This window comes from Trachymyrmex cornetzi, unplaced genomic scaffold, assembly GCF_001594075.2.
Source record: "Trachymyrmex cornetzi isolate Tcor2-1 unplaced genomic scaffold, Tcor1.1 scaffold16, whole genome shotgun sequence".
Taxonomy (NCBI): domain Eukaryota; kingdom Metazoa; phylum Arthropoda; class Insecta; order Hymenoptera; family Formicidae; genus Trachymyrmex; species Trachymyrmex cornetzi.
Window position 1 is genome coordinate 1,211,134 of NW_017296201.1, and position 12,315 is coordinate 1,223,448.

Genomic DNA, 12,315 nt, shown 5'->3' on the forward strand with positions numbered 1-12,315 from the left:
CCGCGCATGCGCGTCTGCGCGTGCTACAAATCTGAAAGATTAAAGGCCCGTTTACATACAACTATAAAAGTCATCGGTCATCACCACCACAATCATAAGGCCCGTCGATTGAAGTCCTAGCGATCGTAGGGTCTTAAGTCGTAGAAAATTGACCAATTACAGTCGAATATGAGAAGAATAATCTGCAATTGATCAATTTTATTGTAGACCCCGCATTATTTCTGCTACATTTATGCAATATAAAGATTTCACAGCGATAAGACTGATTGTCCGTCGTTGTCCGTCATTGTCTGTTTAATGGATTGAAACCGAAAATCGTGGACCTAGCATGGAATAGAATCCAAAAAATCGTGGACATTATCGACAGGATCATTGACACTAGCTACCATTAGCTACGTTCAATGTCCACATTTTGTGAACATAGAGGCGCTTCAAAACGAAGTAACGGCTGAATCTTGGGCTTGGCCGCTCTCAGGTTTTTCTTTGGTTCATTTGGTTGTACTATCCGTGTGTGGGTTGTGTATGGGTTGGTATGGGTGCTTTCCAATTATTTAACACATCTTGACACAAATTAATTCACATATTTTCAGTATTAATAAATAATTTAACCCTTTTAATTACATATTCTTTATCACGATAACCTCATAACCTTAAAAGAATTAATTTATTTATCAGCATTGAAAATATGAAAACCGATTTGCACTCAATTGCACCAATTGCCGTAATCGTCGACACAACCGGCTAGTAGCCCTTGGGCCAGAAACAGACTACGCAGAATGAGACTATGAAGAATAAGGTCGAAGATTGGAAGATTGAAGTTTGACCAATCAGAACAAAAGAAGCCAAAATTTCTTTGTCCTCATTGGTGAAATTTCAATCTTTAATCTTCAATCTCAATCTTCAAGGCAATAGTCTGATTCCGGCCTAGTAGCTCTTGGGCTGAGTCGGCTGAGTACGGATGTGTAAAGTGCACTTTATTCAAGTGCTCCGAAGAGGTGTAAATCCGACCGTGCGACCTCTTGCATGCAGTACATCTTGGTATTGTGAACGCCGGTGGTACTGAAACTTTCAAGTCTCAGAACTCGGGAAGATCTCAACTAGAAAGGGTCTGTAACCAACGTTTCGAGAACATTTTGATGTCAGCTACAAGAATATGCAATAAAACATACAGGTTCTCACTTAAAAAATTCAAGTTGACTTTGACATGACCTTCGTGACACCTCCCAAGGTCAATTGCATATGCCCAAGTAATACGTTACTTGATTCTCAACAACTTTTGTCTGAAACATTTTTCAAAATAACCACTTCTCATTTTTAAGTGGAGTGATTTGAAACATCTGGTACATAGATAGTAATATTCTCTATTAATTACTTATAATTATAATTTCCGGTGAAGTTTACTTTTATAGATTTCTAAGCTAACTTAATTTTATACAATGCAAAATTCGAAAATTGTGAGACATTATAGCGTTACAAATATGCATATTATTTATATTGCATTTTAGAATGTATATAAAAAAATTATATATTTCATAATGTATATTATCCAAATACTCCAAACATTTAGGTTAATAATTGCAAATTTATATCAATTGTTGATAATGTTATTATTCTTGGACTCTCTGGGCCCCGTTAATTAGCCATGAAAATTTTCCTAGGATCTTCAATAGTTTAATAGTTCTCGTCGGTGCTTGCGACCACTTCCAAAATCTCGATGCGCAATGTAAGTTATAAGTCACTGATCGTAACAACATCTATCTAGGTCTCTATACTTGTTGAAAAGAAACGTATACGAATAACTAGGTAAATACTACAGTATACGTAACGTGTATTATAGTATTTCCCTAGTTGTTCATACATGTTTCTTGTGAAGAATGGGGGCCCTGTTGTTTAGCCGGCGAAACGAACGAAAACGAACGGTAAAAATGAAACGCAACGGTTGCTGCTCAGTTCAGCATACTGAATATGGTAGGGATGGATAGCATCCGCGCGATTGGTTCGCGCTGTTCACTGTCAGAGCAACGGGAGAGGGCAACCCCTTCGCGAGGGAAGTGCATCTCATGACGACCAAATCTACCCGTCTGCATCGATTGTATCAAACACAACCTGTTTCAAGCAGGCATAATCTACGTTTAGCCTGGATACTAACGTTTCGCGTTTAACACAATTCGCGGTCGAATTTTTTCCAGTTTCTGCCCTACTAAGGTACTTTGCCTCGTCACGCTTCTCGTCGTCCTTAATTCCGTCAGCTGGTCAATGACGGCGCATATGACAAGTGAGTATAAGTAGTTGGTATTAGTGAGCGTTCGCGCATATTTCGTGAAGTGACAAAAAGAGGGTGTAGCAAAGCGCGAGCGAGAGTAGAGGCAGTGGTGACTAACGGTGACTAAAGGCAGTGGTGAGTCAGGACGGCAAGGACATCGGATGTGCCCCACTGAGGAATTGCGACGGCACCAACAACAGCAGCGGCAGGTGGGAGTAGCGCCGCTCCTCGTATCTGACTTTTATGAGAGTAGGGAGCGTCGCGCAATATTCCGCGCAACCGACATCGTGTGGGGATCGAAGCTCTAACGGCTACTGGCCAATTCGTGTAGATCCAGTGAGTCATCGTCAAGCACACAAATCGCTCTTATCTCATTAAATCCGAAGATGGACCCGCGGATTCAGGACGATCTCAACGACGTCCTTCTTAAGAGGGATCACGATTCCGTCGACGATTTCGAGCATCTCGGCCACGACGGCTCTCCAGACGATCGTTCGGAGCAGCAGCCGCAGCCGCAGCAGCAACAGCAACAGCAACAGCATCAACAACCGCCACCGCAGCCAATTGACACGCCACGTGTCGATGATCTGCTACACATCGGTGATTCTTTTCATCCACTGGACTCGACATTGCCCAGCGCGCTTCTTGACGCCGAAGCGAAACCCGTGCCGGCGACACCGCCGCCTTCCGCAGACTTCGATAAGTGCGCAGCCATGGCGCAGTCGTCGGATCCGTTCCAGCAGCCGCTGGACCCGGTCGATCCCAAGCTAGCCAGTATGACGTTCGTCGAGACCGAGCGGATCTATCATCACCAACTTCATGATGATGACGACGACGACGACGATGACGACGACGATGACAACGAGCAGGAAGAGATACTTCTCCAACCGCCGTTGTTATCGACCTCGACCGCGACTACGACCATTCAACCTGATAGCGACCTTTTACTGTCATCGTTGATGAAACCCGTCGACAGCAAGGTTCAATCGATCGAGAAACGCGAGGATACACTGTTTACCGATTATGGAAAACAATATGAGCGCGACGTCACTCCATTGGGCAGCACTACCGACGATTTTATGCAAAGCATCAAGTCGTCGATGCTGCCGGCACCGGAAAAATCACCACTCATAGACTTTCTTGGAGATGACAGCGAGCTATTGAAGGAGAACAAAGTTAAGAATATTACGGATGATGACTCATGGAACATGATGGAGAAAATAGACCTGAAGCGGGAACAGGCGAAGATATTCGAACCGCCAACGAAACCGCTGCCTCCATTACCTAGGGAGGCGCAGCTCCTGGCGAAGGCACATCAGGACGTGTACGAAACATCGAGTGACTTCTTAATCGCGGAGGCTACAAAGCCGTCACCGCCGCTGCCGCAGCAGACAGCCGATTCGAAGCAGGAGAGTATCAAACGGCGCGAAATACCAAAGCCCAAAGAAACCGATTACGTCCCTTCTCGTCCAATCAGCAAGAAGCAAGAAATTGAAATCGCGCCAAAGGAAATTTTCCGAGATATGGGATTAGGTGAGTGTGACAGAATTTTCCTCTTCCATTTTATTTTAGCAATAAATTTACCTAACGCAAGACTAAGGTGATCACTGGCTGAGAATCATTTAACCATCAATTCTATCTCTATATTCTTTGCGAGATTGAACTTGAAGTACTCGAATTTCACCATAAAAGATTAATAAACATTTTCTCAGCCAATGATTTCGTAGACGTGATATCAAGATGTTATTTATACATATAAGATATCGTATAATCGATGTGCTAATTCTTGTTTATAACTATAATCTAATTTTAATTATATTGTATATGTCAAGTCTTTTTCAGTTATTTGATTCTAATAAGAAATTAAACAAATTAAACTGTGTGAAAGTCTAAAAAACGTTATTAAAAAATTTAACGGAAAACAACAGTTGCAAATTGATATAATATTATATATGATAATACAATTATATGGAAATTAAGTTAACAATCTTTTTATTGTAAGGAAAAAACAAATTTTACTATGAATAATTTGAAAAACTTGAGAATTTTACAAAATTGGAAGAAACGGTAGCATAAATATGTCGAAGAATTCCGTATGGCTAATTGTGAATATCGTACTTGATATTCATAAACCAAATGTCTTGACGAGAATATGTTAATTAATTTAGTGTTGATGCACGAACTCGACCATGCTTGGAAGTACTTCCGCTTGGTTACAACGTCTGCCATCTACGTCATATTCGCTTATAGATATCTTTCGTATGTTGTGTACACGATTAAAATAGCTATTACCTGCGTTTTTTTTTCTACATAATGCTACGCTCTAATTAACAACTAAGAAACAATCCATTCCACGAAGGGTGTCGACGCGCGGAAAATTGATGTCGGTAACTGCAAGTTTCAGTCAGTTACGAAACTTGGTTTATAATAATTGCAAATCGATATCGGCAAAAATAACAATCGTATGAACGACTTTTGTAGGAAATCGGAATTTCGAAATTGGGTTACTTGCATTCATATCTTTTTAGCGATAATAACTGGTTAATCCTTTTTGAGGCCAGAAACTATTGATTATATTTTATGTCTGTAACAATTAATTGAAACTTATGTTATAAAATTATAATATTATTACGAAATTTGTTTTTTGTAACTGTTATGGTCTATCTAAAAATCTAGACAAACATGCATAACCGCATAAACGTATGTCTAAAGAAAATTATTCAGCTTCTATTATAAAGATACATGTAAATGCGATTGGATAATTTTTTTATGTATACCTTTATGCGGCTATGCAAAGTTAGTAAAGTTTATTTGAATATATTTGTAAGGGCGGGAGGGGAGCACAATCTTGTGCATAACGCATAATACATAAGAAAACGAATCAATCAAAGTTCTTTATTTTCTTCTTTTTTACGAAATAAAAGACTAATTGATTCATTTTCTTATGCTTTATACATTATGCAAAGTATCGCAAAGGTCTATGCTCCAACCTTAAGTCATCACGCACAAAATTGAGGTCACTGGACTAATGAGCATCTGGTATAAATACGCCATATTGATTTACATAAGATATTCATTAGTTCAGTAGCTTTAATAAGTGTTTATACTGGCCGTAAAGTGTTAACTTATGCTATAATCGATAAATTCAATATAATAATTAACGCAAATTTAATCCATATCCAGACAAATTTGCATACGTGTATAGCCGCATAAACGTATGCATAAAGATAAATATCCAATCGTATTTTACGTGCGATCATTTGTTAATCTTGACAAGTAATAATATTTGTTTTTTGTCTTAAAGGTATTTTTCTTTACTCAAATAATATACGAGTAAATAAAAGGAAGGCTAATGAGAATCAGTGCGGCTAAAAACTGTGCAAATTATTACGAAAAAATTAATACTCAGTAATTATAGTATGATGTCTTAATTCTTTTTATTTTAACATTTCAAGTCTTCGGAGTCCTCAGCAATGTAGATACAATTCGAATCGAAAGCTCACATATCCATAAAGATCAAGTCACTTATAAATTGTCAAAGATTAATTCAAATAAAGATTTCATACTATAAACTACTGAGTATTAATTTTTTCATAATAATTTGCGCCATTTAGCCGCAATGACTCTCGTTAGCTTTGCTTTTATTTATTTGTACATTATTTTAAAATTTGAGAGTCCGTTTGTAATTATTATTGTTTTAGTCAGATAATTAATTCGTTAAATATAAAATAAAACGTTTTTCTAAACAAAATAAATATTTATTAAAGGTAAATATGTATTTAATTTCAATGTAATGTATTTATGTAATTAATACAGATTTTTACGCAATTCGACATTTAAAGGTTGCGAACCTTGATTTTGGATACTTGCTTATCGTTTGGCGCAGTAAGCGTTTCCGCATTCTGCAGGGGCCTATAGTTGAAACTACTACAACTATCGAATATCGAATTGACAAAGAAACGTGCGATTACTTGACACTCGCAAAGCTCACAGAATGATTTTGTCCTTATTGTTTATCAAATGTTAAACAAGGACAAATAATGCTTGCGAGCTATATGTATATCCGACTTATATAGCTCAACGTTAGAGTATTAGACCACCCCAAAATCTTATGTTCGAATTTCGTCGACGTTTTCGAAAATTATAAAATTATAAAAGCGACTATAATTAATTATAATAAAAAATTTATGTGTAAAGTTGTTGTCAACAAAAGAAAAATTAAATGTTTAAAAAATATTTTTTAAAGTATTAAATTTATCTGTGAAAAAATATTAAAATATTAAAAAAGATATTAAATTTATTTAGTAATTTAGTAAACTTAATCTTTTTTTTTTTTCGTTTAAAAACATTTTTTCAAAAAATCTGTATTAATTTACATAATCTCACAAAGAAATTAACACAAGCGAGTTTATCTGTTGGAGTCTCATTGTGTCATATTTATAATATAGTGCAAAATTCAAATAAATATTGTCATTGCTCATGTTAAAAAAAATATTTTTTTAAAGTCATTAAAATTTTTTTGAAATTAAGATATTTTTTCAATGTTTTAATTAATAATTTTTAAATAAACAAATATAGTATATAATTTTGAATAATGTAGTTTACAAACTATTAGAAAAGAAAAAGATTACTCCTAGTAATTTATGCAGTATGTAACTATTTGTTTATAAACACATACAGAAAATTAACAGAATATTTAATATGAATAAATAATCAAATTCATTTAAGTTAAATACTTATATATTTGTGAAGTTATTTCTTCATAGAAAATTAGTTCTTTGTAAATATTTATGGATAAACGATTGCATTTTCAAACCTTTTTAATTTCTTTTTTCTTCTGATCTGCTTTCGTTTGGTTCTTGAACGCGATTAATACAAAATAATTTCACTAAAAATGAAAGAAAACATATATCCAATAAATGATAGTAAAAACGTATCCAACACAAACCGTAGTCGAGTAAAGACTAGACATAGCTCGTTACTATACTTGCTGTTATTATACTTCAGAAACATATTTTTAACCCCACCATGATATGAGAAACATTTTTTCTCAACCCCACCATGTGTTTCTTTTTATCTTCAATATAGTCATCGTCAATATAGTTATCATTCGACGCATGACTTCTTTAAATTATGTCATTTACATTTTCTAATTTCTTACCGAGGTATTCTTTCGCCAAGATTACGTTTCTACTTTTGTAATTTTTAAAAAATTCTTATGAATTTTTTAAATATTTTTTAAATTGTATCATGCAACTTTATATTATAAATTTTTTTAAATCGCGTTACACACGCATACACGCCTACATATGTGTAGTTGCATTTTCATTGTGCAATCAAAGTTAATAAGCAATTTATTTTTTGTTTATAGTAATTTAAAGAAACGTTTATTTGTAGGTTACAGCTGAGAGGTTGAATGCGAGCAAATAACAGATATATGTAGTCTCATCGCAAAGAAACGATCATAATTTGTTGCATTACATACGACGTGCTATGTTGCTTTAATCGAGTGTCAAGATCATGACCGTCATGAAATTGAGTTTTTCTCATTCATCAATGACGACAATAAGCCGTGAACATATAATAAAGTTGACGTTGAATATGTATTGTGATTATAAATAGCTTCAAATGCAACTTGTGTATCAACATGTTGCAATATCTGATTGTCTATTCCATAACATTTGTGTATTTTTTGTCGTATTTAAAATTCAAAATTGAATAAATCGGTATTAGATACGTTAGCAGTAGAATTTATTACAGCAGAGATTTTATTTATAGAAGTATTTGAATCAAATCATGGACAAAATCATAAAAAGTGATAAAAGACATGTAAAAGTGTAAATAGACTACGTATGCGCATTGAATAAAAGCACTTCATGTGTCTTTTATGACGTTTCGTAATTATTTACTGTCAGGGGGGATAAGGATAGTTTTCGTCTACCTTTACAATTGTTTTAAAGCGATCTCATCATTTTGTTTCATCAAAATTGTCTTTATTTACAAATGGTATGTAACAAAAATTAACGTATCATTTTTCTTGCTTCTGACGTTACGATTCAATATGGCTGTGATAACTACTCAGAAGCCTTAAATTTATAATTTGATACTGAATTTTTGTATACAGATATATTTCTAGGTAAATCTTAACATCATTCTAATGCGGCACATGCTTTTGCGTTGTGCTTTTAATCACACATTTATGTTTCTTCGTCTATTATCATCGGATATGTAATTATATTGTTTGATATTTTGAACTGCTAACGCTACTGTTAGATCAGAAACCATCGGACTTAATTCGTTCTTTGCATCTGACAAAGATAGTCGAAATAAGATTTTACTTGATTTTAATTATTGACCCGTATTGTACTTTCAATATGTGTTTTATTATATTGTGATTACTTTATTGTTACATTTGGTTTGTTGTTATTTGTCTTTTTCACACTCTAGTGTGGTAAAGGGTCGTTGATAAACGCAATCTGTGTCTTAAATCAATATCGTAGGTATTGTTTAATCGTTAAATTTAATTTCCTAGTCGGTTTACGCTGATGAACATTGGGAAATGTTTCATGAGAGAACGGTAATTGCCATGATTAATTGGAGTGTGAAGAATGTCTGTTAGGAGTCAATTAGAGATTGTATAATTCTGCGTTGAAGATGACCCGAATTGGAGTTGAAACGTTCGCATTGTAAGGTATCTTAATATATATGTGAAAAAATAAAGTCACAGGAAAGCTTCCTGCGCTCTACGAACTGTATTTAACTCTTAGAGCCTTTTATCTAAATTATATCCATACTAAAAATATAACAATATGTTGTATTGAATTATTAATAAAATCTTAATGAATTCATGTGTAATGACATCTTAAATATTAATGAATTATAATGAAATTTTCATGAAATTTTAATAAATTGTAATAAAATTGTAATACTTTATATTACGATGTAACACAATATAACGCAACGTATCCTAACTGCGAAACAGTTATAATAAGTGTCTTCTCTCTCGCCAATTTTGTTACAACTGCAGCTTATGTCCAGATTCTTATTAGAGAGCCATTAGGTACCTCTAGACGCTATTTTGGATTAATAAGAGAGAGAGAGAGAGAGCGGATAAAACAGATTTAAATTTCTTAAATTTTTTCAGTATAAAATCGTCCGGTTTGGACTGCATTATTGTTTATACTTTATTTTATATGTAGAAAAGGATTTTTTAATTTGATGAATGCAATTAGAAAAATAGTGTCTTAAACAATAATCGCATTCAGTCGGTAAAATAGACGATTATAGGGTCTCCTTGAAGTGATTTAATTAAGGGGGTATTCTCATTTGTGGAAGGCTAAAAAATTACATTGAATTACATTGAAGAAAAAATAAATTATTATATGAAATTTTCTTAGAGACTCCATTTACGTACAAAATAGATATTTAAAAATATTTTTTCGTATCCATATACATATGTGTATCATATAAAAAAGAATGCAAGACGTATTAAAACTGTCGCGTTGACATGATTCCATTCATTTTATAGTAATCCTGAAACAAAAAAGCCAAAGAAATTATTAAATTATAAGGGGTACGTTATTACTGGACTACGGAATTTTATTTACAATTATTCTATTTTATTATATAAAAAAAAACCGAATTAAATTTGTGAGTGAGAAATCAGTAATGTTTTTTTTTTCTTTTTTTTCGAAACGTCGTTTTGAATCATTTTCGATTTTTTTTATGTATTTTAGTTTCAGTAATAGTGTAATTTACAATGTATCAATCTCTTTAGTGTCGCTGCGTACCTTTTTTTATATGTTATGTATGGACACGAAAAAATACTTATAAATATATATTTTCAACATAATAAAGTCTAAGTAAGTTTCGTATTAATAAATTAATTAACTCATTTCTTTAAAAAAAATTCCTGAAGATCATATAATAAGTATCATAATTGATTTTTCAATTACGATCGATGTATCACGCAGTTCCTCATCAGTTATTGTAATTGTAAGTACGAGCTAGGTTTCAAGTAATATATAGGCAATATGGCGATGAGCCTGGAGGGTGGGGGCGGAGGCGGGGTGAGAAGAGGAGGGTTCGGCCGGCGGAGAGAGGGCTCGAAAGACCTCCGGAGTCCGGGTGGGTCGATAACAGGCCTCAGTCCTCATCTCACTGTGCACGAGCTACGTGTTCTCCGCAGTTCTTCTCTTTTGAAACACCGGCAATCGTGTGAATTGACAAGTCGGAAACTTCTTCCCGCGCGCGAATTCACTCTCCATCTCCAAGAACCATAAACAAGGCCACGTCCTCTTCATCATCATCTTCATTGTCATTTTCGTCTTCGTCGTCGTTGTCGTCGTCGTCGTCGTCGTCGTCGTCGTCGTCGAAGTGCGTCATTCAGTACGCGCGCGCGCGACAAGATACGCCATTATTTCTACGAACGTTCGCCAGGCGCGCTGACACGCAGGAGAGAACATTCCGTACTGGTGGACGGTAGCGATCGACAAATACAAACAGTGAGGGAAGTGCGCGTCGCGCAAGGACGTTGGTCAAGTGTGCGTAAGAATGGCGGATTTGGACTCAGCGACGTATCCCGCGGTCACTAAGAACGTTGACGAAGGCAATGAGGTTTGCAAGCGATCCGGCGCCGACGCCAACTCCGCAACGATGACCAACGGCAATCCGTGTTTCTGGAACATTCTGAACCCCCGTAAGATTCTTTCGATACTCTACCTTGTACTCCCCCTCCGAAAAGGTTCTTTTTTTCTTTCTCTTCTTTCCCAAGTAGAACATAGAATATCATGACTTCATTCGCTAACTTATAAGTCAATTTTCAAGTATCAAATGATGACCTTCTGTGGTATCATTTTGTCTAAATTGTGACTCTGTGTTCTACCTGGGTTACTCCTCTTCGGAGTACTCGATAAATTCGGAGCTCCATCTGTTAAATAAGTAACTCGTGGGAACTATATGTACGTATCCTTTTCTTATTATATTCTGTCTATCCCCGAGCGATTTGGGATAAGCATGGCAAACTTTTTCATAGCTTTTGCGGTGACTTCTCATCGAGAAACAAACGAAATTGGATAGCAGGTAATTTTAATCCTTCGGCGCTTTCATGTCGGTGACCCGAGTTTCGCCCTGCGCAGATGCTACCTGCCCGATATCGGAGAATCTCCAATCGAAACTAGGTTATCGATCGGTCGACTACCTGCAAATAACATTTATGCAAACATCTCTATTGCATTCACGTTTATATTCTCTACCTGCTCATTTTAGGTTGGATCCATGAAGTTCGTTTGTACCGTAGATGGAGTATCCGTAAGAAAATTCTTACAAGTTCTTCAATAGGGTCACAAGCTGTAAGCCGTAAGAAATTAATCAATCATAGTCGATTATTTTTTTCAATATTCAACTGTGATTGGTCAGTTTCTTACGACTTGCGACCCTATTATAAAATAGGCTTATAAGAATTTTCTTACGGGTACTCCATCTACGGTAAAAACGAGCCTCATGGATTGAACCTAAAGTGAGCATCCCGGGTTCACAAGTCGATTTAAAGTCGATTGATTTTTAGGATCTTTTGATTTGATACCTACTAGATTTTCTATTGATCTTCGAAAGAAGATCGACATTTTATCGATGTAGCGTTGATAAAACATCGATCTTCTCAATGCAGCGTTAATAAAATGTCAATCTTCTTCGAAGATCAATAGAAAATGTAGTCGATATCAAATCAAATCCGAAAAATCAATCGATATATTGTATATTTGATTTCGATTTATGAACCAAAATAGGTAGATTCAATATAAAACAGGCTATAGAAACGATGCTGATCATTGTTTTAAACAAAAAAGTAATCTTGAACATTTCATTTTGAATAGCAAGAAGGAACAGTTAACTTCATTTCTTTTATTAGTTGAATATTTGTCAGTTAAAAGGCTGAGATCACTTTTAGTTTTCTTATCTTTAACTTCAACTTTTATTTTTTTCCTACACATCCTATCTTATCACTGATTAGAATTCGGTAGAAACAACTTTTGTTATCCTTAAAGACCACTCAC

The 12,315-nt window shown here is 35.1% G+C and overlaps 1 protein-coding gene across 2 annotated transcripts in view; it reads left to right on the top strand.

Annotated features, from left to right (window-relative positions):
- The first annotated feature begins 1,797 nt into the window (after nt 1-1,797).
- Rtnl1 (reticulon) overlaps nt 1,798-12,315 on the top strand; it is a 30,707-nt gene continuing 20,189 nt past the window's right edge. Inside the window, exons 1-2 of one of the 2 annotated variants that reach the window (XM_018503645.1) lie at nt 1,798-2,275; nt 2,356-3,796. In XM_018503645.1, the coding sequence (XP_018359147.1) occupies nt 2,650-3,796 (1,147 nt within the window). In that variant the 5' untranslated portion in view covers nt 1,798-2,275; nt 2,356-2,649. Of the gene's footprint in view, nt 2,276-2,355; nt 3,797-10,409; nt 10,962-12,315 lie in introns of those variants that run through there. The other variant, XM_018503646.1, reaches the window with a different exon arrangement.